This window comes from Crocuta crocuta, unplaced genomic scaffold, assembly GCF_008692635.1.
Source record: "Crocuta crocuta isolate KB4526 unplaced genomic scaffold, BGI_CrCroc_1.0 scaffold323, whole genome shotgun sequence".
Classification (NCBI taxonomy): Eukaryota; Metazoa; Chordata; class Mammalia; order Carnivora; family Hyaenidae; genus Crocuta; species Crocuta crocuta.
In genome coordinates this window covers 1,578,213-1,601,842 of record NW_027536465.1, presented here as the reverse complement: position 1 = coordinate 1,601,842, position 23,630 = coordinate 1,578,213, and the positions used below count along the sequence as shown (strand labels likewise).

General features: G+C 36.9%; 1 protein-coding gene across 1 annotated transcript; it reads left to right on the top strand.

Annotated features, from left to right (window-relative positions):
• Positions 1-135: 135 nt before the first annotated feature.
• Positions 136-22,408, top strand: LOC144218870 (olfactory receptor 5AN1-like). Its single transcript, XM_077748848.1, has 2 exons — positions 136-901; positions 22,369-22,408. Exons 1-2 carry the CDS (start codon positions 136-138, stop codon positions 22,398-22,400), a joined length of 798 nt encoding a protein of 265 aa, XP_077604974.1. The 3' UTR covers positions 22,401-22,408.
• The last annotated feature ends 1,222 nt before the right edge of the window (positions 22,409-23,630 follow it).

Here is a 23,630-nt window from a genome sequence, read left to right as displayed (position 1 = left end):
AAGACAGTGAGGCATTGCTTCTTTCCCAGTACTCAATGGAGGAAAGAATGGCACATATGAGAAATGTAATGCTGTCATTTCATCTGAGTCAGCAGTACATTCTGTTACTTCTCTGATTTTAGAAGCACCAAGCCAATGATTGGGGGAGGAAATATTACAGAGGTCACTTATTTCATCCTTTTGGGATTCTCTGATTTCCCCAGAATCCTAGCAGTGCTCTTTGTTGTATTCCTGCTGATCTACATTATGACTCTGACTTGGAACTTGGGCCTCATCATCTTAATAAGAATGGACTCTCACCTCCACACGCCCATGTACTTCTTCCTCAGTAATCTCTCTTTCTTGGATATCTGCTATGTGACCTCCACAGCCCCCAAGATGCTCTCCAACTTTTTCCAAGAGCAGCAGACTATCACCTTTGTGGGTTGTGCTGTTCAATACTTTGTCTTTTCAACCATGGGATTGAGTGAGTCTTGTCTCATGACAGCCATGGCTTATGACCGATATGCCGCCATTTGTAATCCTCTTGTCTATTCATCAGTCATGTCACCCACCCTCTGTATTCAGATGGTGCTGGGGTCCTATCTGGCCGGACTCTCTGCTTCTATATCCCAATTGTGTGCCATACTTCAGCTTCACTTCTGTGGGCCTAACGTCATCAACCACTTCTTCTGTGACATGCCCCAGTTGTTAGTCCTGTCCTGCACGGACACCTTCTTTGTACAACTCTTGACTGCTATATTAACAGTGATCTTTGGGATAATAAATGCCTTCATCATCATAATATCCTATGGCTATATTGTCGTCTCCATCATGAAGATCACTTCAGCTAAAGGCAGGTCCAAGGCTTTCAACACCTGTGCTTCTCATCTAACAGCAGTGTCCCTCTTCTATACCTCAGGTATGTTTGTCTATTTGAGTTCTAGCTCTGGTGGCTCATCCAGTTTTGACAGATTTGCATCAGTTTTTTACACTGTGGTTATCCCCATGTTGAATCCTTTGATTTACAGTCTAAGGAACAAGGAAATCAAAGATGCCTTGAAGAGGTTACAGAAGAAGAGATGGTACTGCTGAGGTCCTGTCCAGATTTGTCCTATCAGAAAACTTAACCCTCAAGAATATGCACATGAATGGACTATAACAAAATTCATACTGTCTTTGTATAATGAACGGTTAATTTGACACAGGTAATATGCCAAATGAACTGATAGGTGACTTGATTCCACACAAACGCAATATGTTTAAGTTCTGGAGATTTATACTTTCACCTTACATGAGGAGTGGCCTTATCATTTATAAGCAATTTTCAAGTATTTGTAAAATGTTAAAGTTTAGAAACTCATTACTTATTTTTGCTCTGGAGATTGAGCTCTGCTGTCTCAGACATTTGATCATAAAGGAGTGACACCTGACAGAGACCCCCAGGAGTGTAGACATCTTGTCTTCAAATATTTTGATGCAGCATAATTCAGACATGATGGTGATTGATATTTGTTCTGTATTTCTGCCAAGGTGGGAATAAACACAGAGAGAGAGAATGTGCCTTTGAACACAGATAAAGCTATACTATTAGCCAGTTGTCTCTCTTGGTAAGAGCAGTCTGAGATAGCTAATGTTTCTCTAAGGCCTCTTTCAGGGCTAATCATCCAGTAAGTTTGTTCACATCCTAGTCTCTACCAGCTATAATCTTATGAAGGAGAAGGTGATTTGAATCATAAAAGGATTGGAATGAAGAATGTAGTCCCTTCAGTACCATTTATTTAGGTGTTTGATGTTTACTTACTTACTTTCTTGCTTATAGTTTCAGTGGGGATTTTGATGGAAGATGATGTTCAAAATCCATCTCATGGCCAATAGCAATTTTTGATATTGTAGGACTCAAACCTATTTCTCCCTTTAATGTGGAAAATTTACCCTTGTCTGACATAGTCAGGGTTTCACACTATCAAATCATTTCTGATATTTCAAGCATCTATTCATGTTTGGTATGAGGAGACTTGTGTGAAAATTCATTGTAATAATAGAGTTACTGAATATTAAATATTGCAGACTAAGAACAAATATGGGAAGCTGGTATATATTCTATTTATTGCCTGTGTTGAATCTTTTATGTCCTAGGGATTTATGGTGTTGTATGGGATGATATAATGTGTGGAGTAGATGGAGTAGTGTTACTCTAATGCTGATACTTTCTAGGAATCCTCAAGAACCAGAGAGGAAATAGTGGGATAGGCAGGTTTGTAACTTTGTCCAGTTTTCTTTGTGTAAAGTAGAACACAAAGCTTTAGGTCCTTGTGACCTGTTTGAAAAGTGAACATGATGTGTAACAACACTGATTGCTGATTTGCCAGATTGCTCAGACTTGAACCAACTGATATAAAACAGATGTCATTACAATTACATATTTTCCTTGGAGCTTCATTGGGTTCTTAATGCTGTTTGGAGAGGTCTGAATTCTGATGAGTCACATAATTGTTCTCTTTAATTAAGGATTGTAAATGAAGAGGTATTTGAAGCTTTTGCCAAGTTTTTCACGAGTTTACAGATGGACAGAATTGAGAGAAGGGGAATCATTGACTCTCTGAGAGAAAATGTGATGGCTTACCCCATACCAAGGAAGTAATGCAGTATGCTCCCTCTCTCCCACCGTGCAAGCATAGGTATGCTCATCTAAACATTGTTCTTTAAAAATGTGTAAGGGTGTATGAGAAGTCTTTGTAAGGAACCATGAGGACTTCAGTAGGAGAAGCACCTCGTAATCATTATACTATACATTATATTTCCATATTTATTTATCTTTTAGTTGCAAGGTTATACCCTTTCAAAAAATATCTCTCCAATTTCCTTGACCCCCAGGCCCTGGTAACCACTGTTGTACTCTCTGTTTCTACAGGTTTGGTTTTTTGATTCTGCATATCAGTGCTATTATCCAGTTTATGTCTTTGTCTGATTTATCTCACTTGGCATAATGCTGTCAGTGTCCATTCATCTTGTCTCATATGTCAGGATTTCTTTCACTGTCGTAGTTGAGTAATATTCCACTGTACGTATGTCAATACCATGTCTTCTTTATCATTTCCATATCTTGCTTATTATGAATAATGCTGCAATAAACATGGGAGTGCAGATTATCTCTTTGGTATTCTGTTTTTATTTCTGTGGAATGTATACCCAGAAGTGGGGTTGCTGGATCATATGGTAGTTCTTTAATCTTTTGAGGAACATCCATACTGTTTATAATAGTGGCTAAACCAAGTTACCTTTCCACCAATAGTGTACAAGTGTTCCCTTTTCTCCAAATCTTCATCACCACTTATGATCTCTTGTTGTGATGATAGTCATCCTAAAAGGTGTGAGTTGATATTTCATTGTGCTTTTGATATGTATTTCCCTGATGATTAGTGACATTGAGTATCTTTTCATGTACCTGTTGGCCATTTGGGTGTCTTCTAGGAAAAGTATTCAGTTCCCCTACCCATTTTTATCAGATTGTTTTGTTTTTGAGTTGTATGAGTTCTTTTTATATATTGGATATTAACTCCTTATCTGAGATACATAGTTGGCAAATATTTTTTTAGCATATGGTTTACAGATATTTTCTCCCATTCTGTAGGTTGCCTTTTGATTTCATTAATTGTTCTTTTGCTGTGCAGAGGCTTTCTAATTTGATGTAGCTGCACTCGTTGACTTTTGTTTTTGATGCTTGTGCTTTTGGTGTGAGATCCAAAATATCATTTTCAAGACCAGTGGCAAGGATCTTGTTCTTCTTCTATTTTTTCTTCTAGGAGTTGTATGATTTCAGATCTTATATTCCTACCTTTAATCCATTTAGGATTAATTTTTGTGAGTGGTGAAAGGTGTTGGTCCAATTTCATTATTATAATATGATGATTCACTTTTTCCAAAACCATTTGTTAAAGAGACTGTTCTTTCCTCCACTGAGTATTCTTGGCTCCCTTGTTAAATAGTAGTTGATATGTAGGTGGGAGTTTATTTCTGGATTCTATTTCATTCTCCTGACCTGTGTGTCTATTTTTATGCCAGACCCATACTGTTTTGTTCAGTATAGCTTTGTAGGATAGTTTGGAATCAGAAGTGTGATGCCTTGACTTTTGTTCTTTTTCAAGATTCCTTTGGCTTAGGCCTTTTGAAGTTTCACACAAATTTTAGTATTGTTATTTCTATTTTGGTGAAAAATGTCATTGGAATTTTGGTGGAGATTTTCTTCAATCTGTAGATGACTCTGGGTAGTATGGACATTTGAAGAATATTAATTTTGGTTCATGAACATGGGATATCTTTCCTTTTTCGTGTGTTCTTTAATTTCATCAATGTATTGTAGCTTTAATAGTACAGATCTTTTACTTCCTTGGTTAAACTTATTCTTAAGTATTTTATTGTTTTAACATTATTGTAAATGGTATAATATTTTTTGCTTCCTTTTCAGGTGTTTCATTGTTAGTGTATAGAAATGCAACTGGTTTCTGTATGCTGTTTCTATATACTGCAACTTTACCGAACTTGTTAATTAGTTCCAACAGATTCTTGGTTGAGTCTTGGGACTTTCTAGATATAAGAATATATCATCTGTAATAATGACAACTTTCTTTCTTCCTTTCTTATTTAGATGCCTTTTATTTCTTTATCTTGCCTAATTGCTCTAGCGAGGGCTTCCAGTAATATGTTGCATGAGAGTGGTGAGAATGGACAATCTTGTCTTGCTCTTGATCTTAGAGGAAAACTTTTTAACCTTTCATTGGTGAGTATGATGTTACTTGTGGATTTCTTATTTCTAGCTTTTATTGTGTTCAGGTCATTTCCTTCTATACCCAATTTGTTGACAATTTTATTTAAGAAAGGATGTTTTATTTTTTCAAATGCTTTTTCTGCATCTGTTGAGATGATATGCTTTTTATCTTACATTAATGTGGTGCATCACATTTATGGTTTTGTGTATTTTGAACTATCCTTGTAGACACCATGTTCATTTAATCATGGTGTATGATCCTTTAATATGTTGTTGAATTAGGCTTGCCTATATCTTATTGTGAATATTTGCATCTATATTCATCAGGGATATTGGTTTATAATTTTCATGCAGAGTTCTCTGTCCTATTATAGAAATAGCCTTCTAAATCTGACTGTATATTTACCTCTACCAGCGTGTGGTCTGTTTCTGTATGTTTTCATGTTACATCTTTAAAAAAATTTTTTTAATGTTTATTTTTGAGAGAGAGAGAGAGAGAGAGAGAGAGGAGAGAGTGAGAAACACCAGCAGGAGGGAGCAGAGAGAGGGGGCNCTGTATGTTTTCATGTTACATCTTTAAAAAAATTTTTTTAATGTTTATTTTTGAGAGAGAGAGAGAGAGGAGAGAGTGAGAAACACCAACAGGAGGGAGCAGAGAGAGGGGGACACAGAATCACAAGCAGGCTCCAGGCTCTGAGCTGTCAGCACAGAGCCCAATGTGGGGTTCAGACTCATGGACCATGAAATCATGACCTGAGTCACCCAGGTGCCCTTTTTCTTTTCTTTTCTTTTCTTTTCTTTTCTTTTCTTTTCTTTTCTTTTCTTTTCTTTTCTTTTCTTTCCTTCCTTCCTTCCTTCCTTCCTTCCTTTCTTTCTTTCTTTCTTTCTTTCTTTCTTTCTTTCTTTCTTTCTTTCTTTCTTTCTTTCTTTTCTTACCTTTTTAAAAGTTTATTTATTTCAGAGAGAATGTGAGTGAGCACAAGCAGCAGAGGGGAAGAAGAGAGAGAGAGAGAGAGAGAGAATCCCAAGCAGGCTTAAGCAGTGCCAGTGCAGAGCCTGAAGTGGGGCTCGAACTCAGAAATCCATGATATCACGACCTGAGCTGATATCCAAAGTTGGACACTTAATAGACTAAGTCACCCTGGTGGCCTCACATGTTACATCTTTTCTTTTCCTTTTTTTTCTTTCTTTCTTTCAATATGATTTATTGTCAAGTTGGTAACATACAGTGTTTACATTGTGCTCTTGGTTTCGGGGGTAGATTACCATGATTCATCGCTTACATAACAACACCCAGTGCTCATCTCAACAACCTCCCTCCTCAATGCCCATCATCCATTTTCTCCTATCCTCCACTTTCCCCCACCCCCCACCAACCCTCAGTTTGTTCTCTGTATTTAAGAGTCTTTTATAGTTTGCCTCCCACTCATCTCCTTTCGTCATTTCCTGCTGGGAAGGTCTAATGGTGATTAATATCCTCAGCTTTTATTTGTCTGGAAAAGTCTTTATTTCTCCTTTCTATCTGAAGGGTAACTTTTGCAGATAGAAGTTCTCAGCTGTCATTTCCCCCCAACATTTTGAATATGTCATTGCATTATTGCATTGTCTCTTGGCTTAAGGGTGTCTGCTATGATATTCATTGATAGCCTAATGGGGGTTCCTTTGTAGTTTACAATTTTTTTTTTTTTTTACTGGCTGCTTTTAGGATTCTCTCTTCAACTTTAATTTTTGATACTTTCATTATAATATGTCTCAGCAAATCATTTTTCCATGTACCTTGCCAGGATTGAGAAGTTCTTAGCTTTTATATCTTTTACTAGACTTTCTGTTTCCTTCTCCAGTCTTCTCTTTTTCTAATTCCAGTTATTCTAAAATTGTATGTTTCATGGTTCCCATAGGTTTTTTTTGCTCTTTTTTATTCTTTTTTTCTCTCTTCTCTGACTGGATCATTTCAAGATTCCTGTCTTCCAACTCACTGACTCTACTTTCTGTTACCATCACCTGTAGATACTTCTANCTTTATTAATTGAGTTCCGCAGCTCTAGATTTTCCATTTGTTTTTTTTTAAAGTTTATTTATTTTGAGAGAGAGAGAGAGAGAGAGAATGAGAGAATGAGTTGGGGGGGGGTAGAGGGGAGCCAGAGAAAAGAGACTTCCAGGCAGGCTCCACACGGTCAATGTGGCCATAACATCATGCTCTGGGCTGAAGTCAGATGCTTAATCAACTGAGTCACCCAGATGCCCCTGTTTGGTCAGTTTTAATGATTTCTGTGTCCACATTACTCATTTTGTTTATTATTGTTTTTTATTTCATTCAGTTGTCTTTCTATGTTTTTCTGTATCTCGTTTATTTTCTTTAGAATAGCTATTTTGAATTCTTTATTAACTGGATTGCAAAATTCTGAAGCCTTGAATTGATTGAAGATTATTTTCAATTTTTAGGAATGACATGATTCCTTGAATCTCACGTTCATTGAGTTCTGTGTTTCTGCTTTTGCATTTGTTGTTGTTGTTGTTTTTTACAAATAGATTATTGTCAAGTTGGTTTCCATATAACACCAAGTGCCCATCCCACAAGTGCTCTGCTTTTGCATTTGAAATAGCAGATGCTTCCTCAAATCTTTACTAGCTGTCTTTCGGTGGGGGGTATTGTTCATAGGTTTTGCTTTTGGTTGGTATTTTATTCACCTTTGTATGGATACACCTGCTCCAGACTTCTTGCTGTGGTTGAATTCTTCAGGTTGTATGTATACACTGGTTCTTAGAGCTCACCAGTCTGGCTCCTGGAAAGCTCTGCTTTGTTTCTCAGAAGGTGGCGCTGAAGCTCAAGTTTGTGGTTTCTCCCTTAGGTAGAAGTCATGGCCTGATTTTCTTAGCATAGTCACTGTTTACTGGAGTTCACCCTTGCCCCTGACTTGAGATAGTGCACAATGAGCTGTCACAGTGAGAGTGGTAGATTTAGCACTCACAGTGTTGGGGGTGACTGCAGGCCAGGTGGAGGGGATCTACTGCATCCTCTTAATGCCCTTTGATATTCTTACCTGCCTCATTCACAAAATCTATTCCCCTCCCCCCAAGCAGTTTCCCAGTAATGAAGGTCCCACCTAAGTACGCAGTAGTGCTGGAGAGAAATGGGTTTCTGGGTCTCTCCATTTTGTACCACACAGCTGTGGCACTCAGGCACTCATTCACCAATTTTTCTTTGCCCCATGGGGGCACTGGTTAGTTCCTTCCTGCACTGTATTGCCTTGGGAGAAGGGCAGTACTGGCTATATCTTCCTTACCCTTTCCAGTGTATATAAACTCATATTTATTTTTTGCTCCAGCAGAGAGCTGAACTCTTTCCTCAGGAAAGCTGTACTTGTACAAAATATCATTTGTCCATGGTTTTCCCTCCAAGTTTACCCTGACTGGGCTGAGAGGTGTTGGGGATGGTTTACTAGCTTCTACTAGCCCCACAGCACACATTGAGATCAGTTGGCTGTTACCTACTGCACAAATGGGCAAAACTTCTTGGCTGGGTCTCACAATTCCTACATATGCACTATTGTTCATGGCTAGGTACTGATTTTTAGTTTTTAAAGGAGGGGCAAAAAAGGGGTTCTAGTTCAAGATGGCAATGTAGGAGGCTCTTGAACTTACTTTCTCAGATGGACACATCAAATCTACAACTCCACACAGAGAAACTGGCTGTCAGAGAAATTCATAAACTAACAAAATGACTTCTACACAGTGTCCAAACAAGAAAAATTCCACATCGAAACAAATGGGAGAAGTAGAGACACAATCTTGCCAGTATCCCCACTCCTGGCACAGTCACATATATTGGGAGGGAACTCACAACTTCCAGCTTTTCCTTGAATGGTGTGGGGTTTGGACCCAATATGTAGCAGCTTAGCTTTTAAGACTTCCTCCTGGGGAATGGGCCCCCAAACACTCATCTCTGAAAGCCGACTGGGCTTACATGCATGAGATCCACAAGATGATAGCAAACAAAGAAAAAGTATGAACTGACAATCACCTAGGATATAGTGTGGAGGTAGTAGTCCACAGAAACGAACTCCCAGTCTATTCCTGAAAGAGTTCCGTATGTATATTATAAATATTATATCCCAAAGAGCCTTCTAATTTAACACCTATGTGTGGACTGCAGTAATCTCTGGAGACTGGGGATGCCTGCTGGCAGTATCTTTGCACTCTCCCTCTGCCCCACTGCAGGTCACCAGTAACTCCTAGGAAGGAGATTGTGCACATGCCTGATACCCTGAATTTTGTAGTTCCTGGGTGTCTGGGGACACATCCCTTGATAGTCCGGCTCTGTTGGCCAATAAGACTTGCATTCCTGGATCCCACAGGACTATACCAAGCAAAGAAAGAGTTTTTAATAGGTTGTCCCCCAACCCCTCCTTCGTAGTGGGCTTAGTGCATAGGGCATAGATAGAAACACCTATTTCCCTGAAAGAGGCCTACATGCATACTTTAAAAATACTTTCTCAGTATCTGACTTCCATTCATCCTGCATGTAGGTGTTGACTAACATCTTCTGTTTTGAGACACTGAGAGATGTGGCACACTTTCAACTACAGGGAGCCACTAAGAGTAAGGAAGGCTGTTTGGACAATCACAAAGGTTTGGAAAACAATCATGAGCTAGGGCACTTCTGAACAATAGTTTCATCTCCTATGTGAGACTACTCCTTCAAGACTGGGAGAGGTGGCTATTTATCTAATGCACAAGAAACCAAAACAGAGAATCAAGGAATATGAAGAAACAAAGAAACAGGTTTCAAACAAAAAATAAGAATAGACTCCCGAAATAGATCTTAATGAAACAAAGGTGAGTGATTCATCTGATAAAGGTTCAAATTATGGCCATAAAGATGCTCATCAAGGTCAGAACAATGCATGAACAAAGTGAGAATTTCAACAGAGATAGAAAATAGAAATTTCCAAGCAGAAATCACAGAGCTGAAGAATACAATAAGCGAACTGAAAAATTCAATAGGAAAGGGTCAGCAGCAAACTAAGTGAAATGGAAGAAAAAAAGGATCAATGAAATCAAAGATAGGACAGTGGAATTCATCAAATTAGAGATGCATTAGGATAAATAATGAGAAAGAGTGAAGATAGCTTAAGATACTTACAGAACACCATCAGATAGTGTAATATTTGCATTATAAAGGTCCCAGAGGGTGAAGAGAGAGAGAAAGAGGCAAAAGCTATTTCAAGAAATAATGGCTGAAAATTCCCTAACCTAGGAAAAGAAATAGACATCCAGATCCAGAAAGTTCAGATTATTCTAACATGAATCCAAAAAGAACCACACTGAGACATATTATAAATAAAATGTCAAAATTAAAGACGAGATAAAAGAAGTTTTTAAAAAGTACCACTAGTTATGTACAAGGAAACCTTCATAAAATTATCATTAGATTTTTCAGCAGAAACTTTCAGGCCTATGAATGTGGCGAAATATATTCAAAGTGCTGAAACATAGAAACCTGCCAACCAAGAATAGTCTACCCAGATAAATTATCCTTCAGAATTGAAGGAGAGATAAAGCCTTTCCAGACAAGCAAACCTGAGTTCATCACCACTGGATTGACTTTACAGGAGATGTAAAAGGGGACTTCTTCAGGAGAAACAAAAGGTCACTAATTAGTAACAGGAAAACATATGAAAATACAAAAGCAGTTCTAAGAAGGGAAGTACATAGCAATGAATACTTGCATTTAGAAAGAAGAAGTACAGTTTAAACAACCTAACTTTAAAATTCAAGGAACTAGAAAAAGAAGATAAACTAAGCCCCAAGCGAGTAGAAGGAAGAGAATAACAAAAATCAGAAAAAGACACTACAAAGGCAACAGAAAAGATTAATGAAACTAAGGGCTGTTTTTTAGAAAGCTTAATAAACAAAACAGACACACCTTTTAGCTAGACTTACCAAGAAAAAGGAGAAGAATGACATAAATAAAATTAGAAATGAAAGAGAAGGTGTTACAGTTGCTACTATTGAAGTACAATAGATTATAAGAGACTAACATGAATAATTACAAGCTAAAAACTTGGACAACCTAGAAGAAATGGACATAAACATATGAACTACCTATAAACATATGAACTACCAAGACTGAACATGAAGAAATAGAAAATATGAATATACCAATTACTAGTAAGGAGAATGAGTCAGTAATAAAAATTCCCCAACTGAAGCAGCAAAGGCAGTCATAAGAGGGCAGTATATAGCAATACAGGTCTGCATCAAAAAGCAAGAAAAGTCTCAGGGGAACCTGAGCGGCTCAGTCAGTTGTGTCCGACTTTGGCTCAGGTGATAATCCCATGATTGGGGAGTTTCAGCCCCGCATTGGGTTCTGTGCTGACAGCTCAAAGCCTTTCTGTGTCTTCCTCTCTCTCCACCCCTCCCCTGCTTATGCTTTGTCTCTCTCTCTCTCTCAAAAATAAATAAACATTAAAAATTTTTTCTAAAAAGCAAGAAAAGTCTCTAACACACAATCTTACTTTACACCTAAAGGAGCTAAAAAAGGAGCAGCAAATAAAGCCTAGGGCGAGCAGAAGGGAAATAATAAAGACTAGAGCAAAAATAAATGACATAAACACACACAAACAGAAGAGATCAATGAAACTAAGAGCTGGTTCTTTAAAAGAGTTAATAAAATTGATAACCCACTAGCGAAACTTATCAAAAAGAAAAGAGAAAGGACCCAAATAAATAAAATCATGAATGACAGAGGAGAGATTGCAACCAACACCACAGAAATATAAACAATTGTAAGAAAATACTATGAAAAATTATATGCCAACAAACTAGGCCATCTGGAAGAAATGTATAAATTTCTAGAAACACACACTACCAAAATTGAAACAAGAAGAAGTAGAGAATTTTAATAGACCCATAACCAGCAAAGAAATTGAATCAGTAAACAAAAATCTCCCAACAAACACAAATCTGGGACCAGATGGCTTCCAGGGGAATTCCACCAGACATTTAAAGAGTTAATACCTATTCCTCATAAACTGTTCCCCCCCAAAAATGAAAATAGAAATGGAGGGAAAACTTTCAAACTCTTTTACAAGGCCAACATTACCTTGATTCCAAAACCAAAGACCACACTAAAAAGGAGAATTACATGTAAATATCCCTGATGAACATGGATGCAAAAATTCTCAACAAGATACTAGCAAATTGAATCCAACAATATGTTAAATAATTATTCAGCACAATCAAGTGGGATTTGTTCCTGGGCTTTCCAGTGCTTGTTCAATATTCTCAAATCAATCCATGTGAAACACCACATTAATAAAAGAAAGGATAAGAATCATATGATTCTGTCAACTGATATAGAAAAAATATTTTACAAAATGCAGCATCCATTCTTGTTTAAAATCCTCAACAAAATATGAATAGAAAGAACACACCTCAACATAATAAAGGCTGTATATGGAAGACCCACAGCTAATATCATCCTCAAGAGGGAAAAAGCAAGAGCTTTTCCTCTACAGTCTGGAACGTGACAAGGATGTCCACTCTCATCATTGTTATATAACATAGTACTGGAAGTCCTGGCATCAGCAATTTGACAACAGAAATAATTAAAAGACATCCACGTCAGCAAGGAAGAAATCAGACTTTCACTGTTTGCAGATGACATGATACTCTATGTAGAAAACCTAAAAGACTGCAATAAAAAATTACTAGGATACACAGATTCAACAAATTCACAGGATATAAAACCAATATGCAACAGAAATTTGTTGCATTTCTATACACGAGTAATGAAGTAGCAGAAAAAGAAATGAAGGAATAAATACTATTTTACAATTACACCAAAATCCGTAAGATACCTAGGAATGAACCTAACCAAAGAGGTAAAAGATCTCTGAAAACTATAGAACCCTTATGAAAGAAATTGAAGAGGACACAAATAAATTGAAAAATATTCCATGCTCATGGATTTGAAGAACAAATATTATTAAAATGTCTACACTAACCAAAGCAACCTATATATTCAGTGAAATCCCTATCAAAATACCACCAGCATTAAAACATTTTTTAAAAGTTTATTTTGATTGAGAGATCACAAGTGGGGGAGGGTCAGAGAAGGAGAGACAGAATCTCAAGCAGGCTCTGCGTTATTAGTGCAGAGCCTGATGTGGGGCTTGAGCTCATGAATCATGAGCTCATGACCTGAGCTGAGATCCAAGAGTTGGACTCTTAAGAAACTGCACCATCCAGGTGCCCCAACCACCAGCATTTTCCGTAAAGCTAGAACAAATAATTCTAAAATTTGTATGGAACCACAAAACCCCCTGAGGAGCCAAAGCAGTCTTGAAAAAGAAAAGCATAGCTGGAGGTATCATGATTCTGGATTTCAAGCTATATTACGAAACTGTAGTAATCAGGACAGTATGGCACTGGCACAAAAACAGACACATAGATCAGTATAACAGAATAGAGAGCCCAGAAATGGACCCACAACTATATGGTCAACTCATCTTCAATGAAACAGGAAAGATTATTGAAGGAAAAAAAGACAGTGTCTTCAACAAATGGTATTCGGAAATCTAGACAATAATTTGCAGAAGAATGAAACTAGACCACATTCTTACACCATACAGAAAAATAAATTCAAAATGCATGAAAGACCTAAATGTGAGACAGAAACCATAAAAATCCTAAAGGAGAACACAGGAAGAAATCTCTTTGACCTTGGCCATAGCAATTTCTTATTAGACACTTTGCCAGAGGCAAGGGAGACAAAATAAAAGATGAACTATTGGGACTTCATTAAGGAAAAAACAATCAACAAGACTAAAAGACCACCTATGCAATGGATAAGATATTTGCAAATGATATATTAGATAAGAATTTGTGTCTAAAATCTATAAGGAACTTATCAATCTCAACACCCCAAGCCAATTAATCCAGTTGAGAAATGGATAGAAGACATGAATAGACATTTTTCCAAAGAAGACATCCAGATGCCTAATAGACACATGAAAAGATGCTCAACATTGCTCATCATCAGGGAAATACAAATCAAAACCATAATGAGACACCAGTTCACACCTGTCATGATGGCTAAAATTAACAACACAGGAAACAACAGATGTTAGCAAGGATGCAGAGAAAGAGGAACCCTCTTGCATTGTTGGTGGGAATAGAAACCAGTGCGGCCACTCTGGAGAACAGTATGGAGGTTCCTTAAAAAACTAAAAATACAACTACCTTATGATCCAGCAATTGCACTACTAGGTATTTACCCAAAGTATACAAAAACACAGATTTAAAGGGGTACATGCACATCAGTATTTATACTAGCATTATCAACAATAGCCAAACTATGGAGAAAGCCCAAGTGTTCATTGACTGATGAATGGATGAAGAAGATATGGTGGTATATATATATATATACAATAGACTATTACTCAGTGATCAAAAACAATGAAATCTCACCATTTGCAATGATGTGGATGGACCTAGACTGTATTATGCTAAGAGAATACGTCAGTCAAAGACAAAAACCGTATGGTTTCAGTCATATATGGAATTTAAAAAACAAAACTGATGAACATAGGGGAAGAGGAATGAAAGAGAAAGGGAAGCAAACCATAAGAGACTATATTTTTGCTTTTATTATTTTTTTAATTTAAATTCAAGTTAGTTAACATACAGTGTAGTCTTGGCTTCAGGAGTAGAACCCAGTGATTCATCTCTTATATATGACACCCAGTGCTCATCCTGAAATGTGCCCTCCCTTAATGTCCATCACTCATTTAGTCCATCCCTTCATCCACCTCCCCTGCAGCAACCCTCAGTTTATTCTCTGAGGGTTTTGGAATGGGTGGTGGGTGGGGGGATGGGCCAAATGGGCGATGGGCGTTAAGGAGTGCAGTTGTTGTAGTGAGCACTGGATGTTATGTCTAGGTGATGAATCACTAAATTTAACACCTGAAACCAATTTTATCATATATGTTACCTAATTAGAATTTAAATAAAAACTTGAAGTCAAATGAAAAAACAAACAAACAAACAAAACAATCTCCCAACAAATAGAAGTCCAGAACTAGATGGCTTCACTGGTGAATTTGACCAAATATTTAAAGAATTAAGTTCCAATCATTCTCAAACTCCTCCAAAATGTGTAAGTTGAAGGAACACCTCTTTTTTTTTTTAATGTTTTATTTTTTCTAGGAGAGAGAGAGAGAGAGACAGCATGAGCAGGGGAGGGTCAGAGAGAGAGGGAGTCACAGACTGAAACAGGCTCCAGGCTCTGAGCTGGCAGTCCGCACAGAGCCCGACGCGGGGCTCGAACCCACGAACTGCGAGATCATGACCTAAGCGAAAGTCGGGTGCTTAACTGACTAAGCCACCTAGGTGCCCCTGAAGGAACACTTCTAAACTCACTTTACAAGAGCAGCACTACTCTAATGCCAAAAACAGACGAGGACACCAAAAGGAAAGAAAATTACAGCCCAATATGCCTGATGAACATAGATGCAAAATCCTCAAGAAAATATTGCTCACTGAATTCAAGAATACATTAAAAAGATCATATACCATAATCAAATGGGATTTATTTATTTAAGTTATACAAGGATAGCTCAACATCCACAAATCAATGTCATATAACATATTAATAAAATGAAAAGTAAAAATATGCTCATGCCAATAGATGAAGAAAAAGCATCTGAGAAAGTTCAACATCCAGACAAGATTTAAAAAAAAAAATCTGTCAACAAACTGGTTATAGATTGAATGTACCTGAACATAATAAGGCCATGTAAGATAATCCCACAGCTAAATTGTACTCAGTGGTAAAAAGCTCAATACTTTTCCTCTAAATCATGAACAGGATAAGGATGCCCCCTCTCACCACTTTTATTCTATGTAGTACTAGAAATTCTAGCCAGAGTGATTAGGCAAGAAAAAGAAATAAAATGCATTCAAGTAGGAAAAGATGCTGTAAAACTGTCTCTCTTTGTAGATAACATGATTATATACATAGAAAACCCTGAAGACTTTACAAAAGCACTGTTAGAACTAATAACAAATTTAGTAAAGTTATAGGAAAAAATAAGTATTTTGTGACATTTCTTTTTTTAGTATTATTTATTTATTAGTATTTTTTAAATGTTTATCTTTTTAAAAAAATTTTAACGTTTATTTATTATTGAGATAGAGAGAGATAGAGCATGAACATGGGAAGGGCAGAAAGAGGGGAGACACAGAATCTGAAACAGGCTCCAGGCTCTGAGCTGTCAGCACAGAGCCCTATGTGGGGCTCCAACCATGAGATCATGACCTGAGCTGAAGTCAGATGCTTAACCAACTGAGCCACCCAGGCGCCCTAAATATTTATTTATTTATTTATTTATTGAGAGAGAGGGAGAGAGAGAGAGAGAGAGAGAGAGAGCTCACATGCATGTGAGCAAGGGAGAGGCAGAGAAAGAGGAAGAGATAGAATCCCAAGCAGGTGCCACATCATCAGTGCAGAACCTGAGGCGGGACTCGAGCCTATGAACCATGAGATCATGACCTGAGCTGAAATCAAGAGTCAGACACTTAACCAATTCAGCCACCCAGGCACCCCAAAACCTGTGACATTTCTTTTTTTTTTTTAATTTTTAATGTATATTTATTTTTGAGAGAGAGAGAGAGAGGAAGAGGAGGAGCAGAGAGACAGGGAGACACAGAATCTAAAACAGGAGCTGGGCTCTGAGCTGTCAGCATAGAACCCAATGTGGGGCTTAAACTCATGAACCATGAGATCATGACCTGAACTGAAGTCAGATGCTTAACTGTCTGAGCCATCCAGGTGCCCCTGTTCTCCGTATTTGAAAACTTCTTATATACTATGCCTCCCTCTCTGTTTTTATCTTATTTTTTCTTCCCTTCCCCTATATCTATCTGTTGAGTTTCTCAAAGTCCACATATGATTGGAATTGTATGTTATTTTTCTTTCTCTGGCCAACTTATTTCATTTAGCATAATATACTGTTCATACGTGTTGTTGCAAATGGTGAGATTTCATTCTTTTTCATTGCCAACTAGTGTTCCATTGCATATATATACCACATCTTTATCCATTAATCAGTTGATGGATATTTGGGCTCTTTCCATAATTTGGTTATTGTCGATAGTGCTACTATAAACATTGAGGTGCATGTGCCCCTTTGAATCAGCGTTTTTGTATGCTTTGGATAAATTCCTAGTAGTGCAATTGCAGAGTTGTAGGGTAGTTCTATTTTTAATTTTTTGAAGAAGCTCCACACTGTTTCCTGGAGTGGCTGCACCAGTTTGCTATCCTACCAACAGTGTAAGAGGGTTCTCTATTCTGCATTTTCACCAGCATCTGTTGTTGCCTGAGTTGCTAATTTTAGCATTATGGCAGGTGTGAAGTAGTATCTCATTGTGGTTTTGATTTCTATTTCCCTGATGATAAGTGATGTTGAGCATCTTTTCATGTGTCTGTTAGCCATCTGGATGTCTCCTATGGAAAAGTGTCTATTGTGTCTTCTGCCCATTTGTTCACTGTATTATTTGATTTTGGGTGTCAAATTTGGTAAGTTCTTTATAGATTTTGGATACTAACTCTTTATCTGATATGTCATTTGCAAATATCTTCTCGCATTCCATTGGTTGTGTTTTAGTTGTGTTGATTGTTTCCTTCATGATGCAGGAGGTTTTTGTTTGTTTGTTTGTTTGTTTGTTTTTATCTTGAAAGGCCTCCATAGTTCATTTTTTATTTTATTTTAACCTTGAAGATATTAAGTTATGTGAAAGAAGTCACATGGAGAAAGACAATTATCATAGGATTTCACTCATATTTGGAATCTAAAGACAAAAGAGAAACAAACATAACAATAGAAAAACAAACTCATAGATGCAGAGAACACTGATGGTTACCAGACAGAAAGGCAGTTGGGAAATGAGTAAAATGGTGAAGTGAGTCAACTGTACAGAGATGACTGGTAACTAGTCTTTTGGTGATTTGGTGATGATCATTATGTAATGTATAGAGATGTTGATTATAATGTACACCTGAAACTCCTATAATGTCATCATTTCTTGGCATAGGCAGACCTGGAGCATGCTGCATGGTATTTTCCCAGAGACTGTGCAAGACCTCAGAAATGATGGCTATTGTGGTGTGTTTAGGGTGCAGGAACTGAGTCCCTGATCTGAGCCCCTTGTGATTCCAGGAACTTAAGTTGATCAGAAGAGCCACCAGACTTCGGAGTTCCATGAACACTCAGAGTCCAGATAAGAGGACTTCAAAAAAGTTTAAAAAGAGATTTTTTTCCATAGAAGAGTTTATGGACTAATTTCATACATGTTACATTCATATTTATACAATACTTTACATTTTACATAGTTATATCACATAGATTTGTTTTTATGTTACCATATGAAGATGGCAAGTGAGAGATTATATAACAGATATTACAGATAGAACCTTTGAGCGCACAGAGGTTTGCCACATTCTTCCCAGCATAGCAACAATTCATCTTGAATCTTAAGAAGTGTGATTTGTGGAACATATATGGTTCTTACTGACCAGGAACATGGCTTCCATTGCTTGGCCATTGTGCCCACAGTCCATACTTTTGGTGTTCTATTTTAAAAACTATCTTAAGAACCTGTTCAGATTCAAGGATAAAGTTATTTCAGTTTTTATCAGGGGGGAATATATAACTACTAACCTATCAGTGAGAGTTAAATAATTAACTCATTGCCCAGCCCACCCTTTTCTCCCTGGAGGTAAGAATAGCTGAAGTAGATCAAACCAAGGATGAGACTTGTCTAGAGCATCTCTGAATCCCTAGTAACTGGCAGGATAGATGGGTTTCATTTCTAAAAATCTAGAAACAAAAAGCTGTTTGTGGGAATGATATTAAGTATATATTTTTAGAGGGGGATTAGTAATGCAGCATAACATCTTGGAAAGAACTCCAAATCAGAACATAAAAATTATACAGACTTTTAAAAATATAACTTATTGTTAAGTTAGCTAAAATATAGTGTATACAATGTGCTCTTGGTTTCAAGAATAGATTCCCATGATTCATCACTTACATACAACACCCAGTGCTCATCCCAACAAGCAACTTCCTCAATGCCCATCACCCAACTTCCCTTCCTCTCCCTCCTCATTAACCCTCAGTTTGTTCTCTGCATTTAAAAGTCTCTTATGCTTTGTCTCCCTCTCTGTTTCAAGCTATTTTTACCCCTTCCCTTCCCCCATGGTCTTCTGTTAAGTTTCTCAAATTCCACATATGAGTGAAAACATATGTATCTGTCTTTCTCTGACTGACTTATTTCACTTAGCATAATACCCTCCAGTTGTTGCAAATGGCAATATTTCATTCTTTCTCATTGCCAAGTAGTATTCCGTTACATTTACAAACTGCATCTTCTTTATCCATCCAAAATTACACCTACTATTAATAGAAGGCATGCTTGTGGTACACCCCTTGGGTAAGTGCTGTATATGCATTATCTAATTTGATTCTCTCAATGAAGACCTACTCTATGAAGTAGCTACTACTATCAATCCCATCTCATGATAATCCTGAGGCTTGGGGAAGTTAATATGCTCAAAGCTACACAGTCATCAAGTGGAAGGGTTGGAATTCAACCCAGATTGGTTGATACCCATGTTCCAGGTTGTAACCATGCTAAGTTGTGGCTCTATCATGAATTAGTTTTGTTGTTTTCCTTATTGTCTCAGTTTCCTCATTATGCATAGGAAATAATGGCATGTCTGCCTCACAAGGCTGCTGTGATGGTTGAGTCTGTTCAGGTATTTGAGAAAATATATGTATGTGTATATCTAAAATGAAAGTGTTTTTTACAGAGAGAAATGATCATGTACCTAATTTATTTTAATTAAGGTATTTTACCAGCTAGCCATGTCATATTGAGCAAATCTTTTAGCTCCTTGGCTTCAGGTTCCTCATTAGTAATTGCAGATATTGGACTAGATGGTCCCTAGATTCTTTCCAGTTGTAATGACTCCAAGTTTATTAAAATAAAAGCTACAATCATGAGAACATGATTGGACTATGGGGAAGTGGAGAATGGATCCAGAAGGGACATGGCAAAGTGGGGCATGAAACTAGCAGGGACAAAAACTCCATGACAATCATGACTCCAGAGAATAGGTACCCGGGGGGTTTTCTCACTCTAATTGTCTCCTCTTACCTTAGTCCTTAATAACACACTTAAGAGGATCTCCAGTTGTGGGCATTTCTCTTGCTCTGAGTGGACAGCCAATTTCATGGTCAAAGGCTCCCATCTTGGAGAGTGATAAGACCCATCTGGAAAATTCCTTTGGAAAAGAAATAAGCAGTTTTAACCTTTGGCCAGAGCTCTGTCTTCTTGGGGAATCTGGGTCAAGATGAGAGGGCAAGATCTAGTGAGAACAGTGGATTCTATGCTATCTTAATAGCCATGTGATTCTAGAGCAAGGTTGATGGTCCTTAATCTCTCCCATTCTTCACCTCTTCTCTCTCCCTCAGTCTCACACCCTCCACTGTGGGCTCTGTTTTGGTTCTCTTTCCCCTAGTCAATGTCTCTGAACTTCATTAAAAAGATTAATGTCTACTATAAAATATCAGGGATTATTCTGGGGTGAGAGATGAATGTTGATTTCCAGTCCTGCAGTTTCTTAAGGATGTGATTTTTTAAAAAGTTTTTTAAATGTTTATTTATTGTAGAGAGAGAGCACACGTGGAGCAAGTGGGGAGGGGCAGAGAGGAGATGAAGGAGGCTCTGTGCTGACAGCAGAGGGCCAGATTGAATTAAAAAACCGTGATGTCATGTTCTGAGCTGAAGTTGGACCCTTAATCTTGAGCTCTGTTACCTTATGTTTTTTTCATCTGTAAAATCGGGGGTAATGAGATTATTTAGAATCTAATGAGAATATATTTATAAAGCCTAACAAAGTTTAGAGTTGAAAATAAATTATGAACTCATGAAAAAATAAAAATGAATTAAAAATAACAATTTACTGACTTTCAAGGGAATTTTCCAAGATCACACATTCTTGTGTAGGTTTTCCAATTTTACCTATCCCAAGGACCCTCTTAATTTAATTATTTCCTTCAAGATTCTGTTTTTAAGAAGTTACTAATTTAATTCCATTTACATAAATAACGAATTCATAATTTCTAAGTAGGAAAAGGCTAGCAGTTCACTAAATAATGATAATGACAGAGTACTTAAATACAATTTCATTGGCTTGTTGAAATACTTCAAACAGATTTCCATGGTCTTCTTTGGAGACCCTGGGGGTCTGGAGTCACTAGCGTGGGTAACACAAATATCAGAGATGCCCCACTGCAAGCATAGGTAGTTGTTAGTCTATCTCTTTTAATCTTTTTCTTTTTTAACTTGTTCTTCATTCAGCAACATCTTGGCTTTCTTAACCTGATTTTGTACCCTGCATAACTTTATAAACTGGCCTTGTTCTTAGTTATCAGAATATGAAAGGTTTTGATTAGCTAGATGCACATGGTAAACTACCTAATTAATATCTACATCAGTCACCTTTTCTTTTAGTTGTCTTGGAGATGGTGAACACATGCAAAAGCTTAACCAAAGAGAGTGAATATATTCAGAATTTTCCCCTTTTCCTATGGCTTACTGAAGTTTAACTAGATGTATTTTATCACGAATTACTAAACAATCCCCAATTGACGTGGCACCTGGGTGGCTCAGTTGGTTGAGTGTCCGACTTTGGCTCAGGTCATGATCTCACAGTTCGTGGGTTTGAGCCCTGTATTGGGCTCTGTGCTGACAGCTCAGAGCCTGGAGCCTGCTTCCGAATCTGTGTGTCCTTCTCTCTCTGCCCCTCCCCTGCTCATCATCTGTCTCTCAAAAATAAATTAATGTTAAAAAAACTTTTTTAAAATCCACAATTGCTTATCTTATTTGGGAATGATGAGTTATATAAAATACTTTTAGCTCTGACTGCCTTTGTTAACAGAATGTAATAAGAAAGTGAAGAGTTTTACTGCAAGTGATTGAACAGGAGGTTGACTTATTTTCACAGAATTGATCAATTAGTTGGTGTATTGGGGGATGTTGTGTACAGGAGTTTATGTTTGCAAAATATTCTCATTGACTTTAACTCATCTTGGATAAAATAATGGAGAACTTATATTGGCAACACTTTAAGAGTAAACAGAACAATTTCCAAGTTCCTAAAACCATAATTGAAATGAAATAAGACAATTGTAGTTTTACATCCAAAAGTGGATGAAAGAATCATTTGTTCAGCATGTATTTATTCAGTTACACAAACATTAGTATACCAGATGCTTATCACTAAATAGTGAAACATCTCCATTGGACCATGTACTGTACATAGTATCGTCAGCTCAGGAGTATTTGGTAACAGTGGAACACGAAAAGTGGTATCAGGAGTTTACAGCTGACTGGGAGATAAACAGAACAATACAAGATAGAAATAACTATAGTCATTGATTAAGAATATTCTTTCAATCTAGGCTTAGAGATCATCCAATTTAGAAAATAATTATGTGAAGAGCTCCTTGACCTTTCCGTATTCATTTTGCCTTATTTTTCTTTCACAGAGAGGAATGATAATGGGGATGGTAATTGCTAACATTTATTGAACCCCTACTGTTTGAAGCCCTTGATGTCATTCAGTCCTTGCAGCAGTCATATGAGGTAGTAAGTATTATTAGCCCTGTTTATAGATGAGGCAAGTAAGACACAGAGAGGTTAAAACTTGCTAAGGGTGACATGACCATAGGTAAAATTCTGAAAGTCTATTTTCTCTGTCATTCTCTCCATCATTTTCCCTTCCCCTCTCCCTTTCTTTCTCAATCTGTGCATACAATTAAGGACGTACATATCTTAATAAATTGTTTCTTATAAATATAGGAGTTGTGGAAAATTGATCAAATAGAGAGACATTTAAAGAAGGAAATCAAAATCATAACAGTTATTACTTTTGGCATTTGTAATTGGCTCATGTATGTCTGTGTGTGCATGTGTTGTGAGGCAGAGAAAGAAATTATATAAAGCATTTTTGTTCCCTCCAGACAGGTAGAACTATTTGTGCTTATTCATCAGCAGTATATGTGAGTGTCCATCCTTAATTGATTAATATTTTTTATATTAAAGACATATCCACATTGTCTTTTTTTATATTTTCTGGCTGTTTTTCTCACTTCATCAACTGTATTTGAAAAGTATTTCACTTAATAGGTTTTTCAGCTCTAAGCAAGTTTTAAATAATTATATTTTATATTTTGGTGTTATATTTCAGAAATATATTTCCCACATCAAGATTATATAAATGCATATCTATTTATTTCTCTAATGCCTTAATGGTCTCATAGACTATTTATGGGAGAATTTNTCTCTCTCTCTCCTAGAAATAAATAAAAATATTTAAAAAAAATACTAATTTTGTCATCTGTTCTCACCAATATTTAAATTTATTCTTAAATATGTATTTGTTCTCTGACACATGTCTATTTTTACAATGATAATGAGTTGTCCATGCTTAGAATACTTAATATCAGAAAGTTCAAGTCCTTTCCAATTATTTATTATCTAAATTTTTGGCTGTTACTAATTTACTGTTTCATCTCAAGGAAGGACAATTTGAGTATGTAATACAGCCAATAGGTGGTATCTATTACAAATATGTTAGTGAGTCTACCATGCTGACTATATCAACCAAACATATTAAATATAACTTTGTAGTATTTGGTAACTGAAATATATACATTGACATGTTTTTGACATCAAGGCCCATCATAGATTGATGCTGGTTGTCAATTGACCCAACTCTATTCGAAATGGAAAAACATTCTATGCTCAG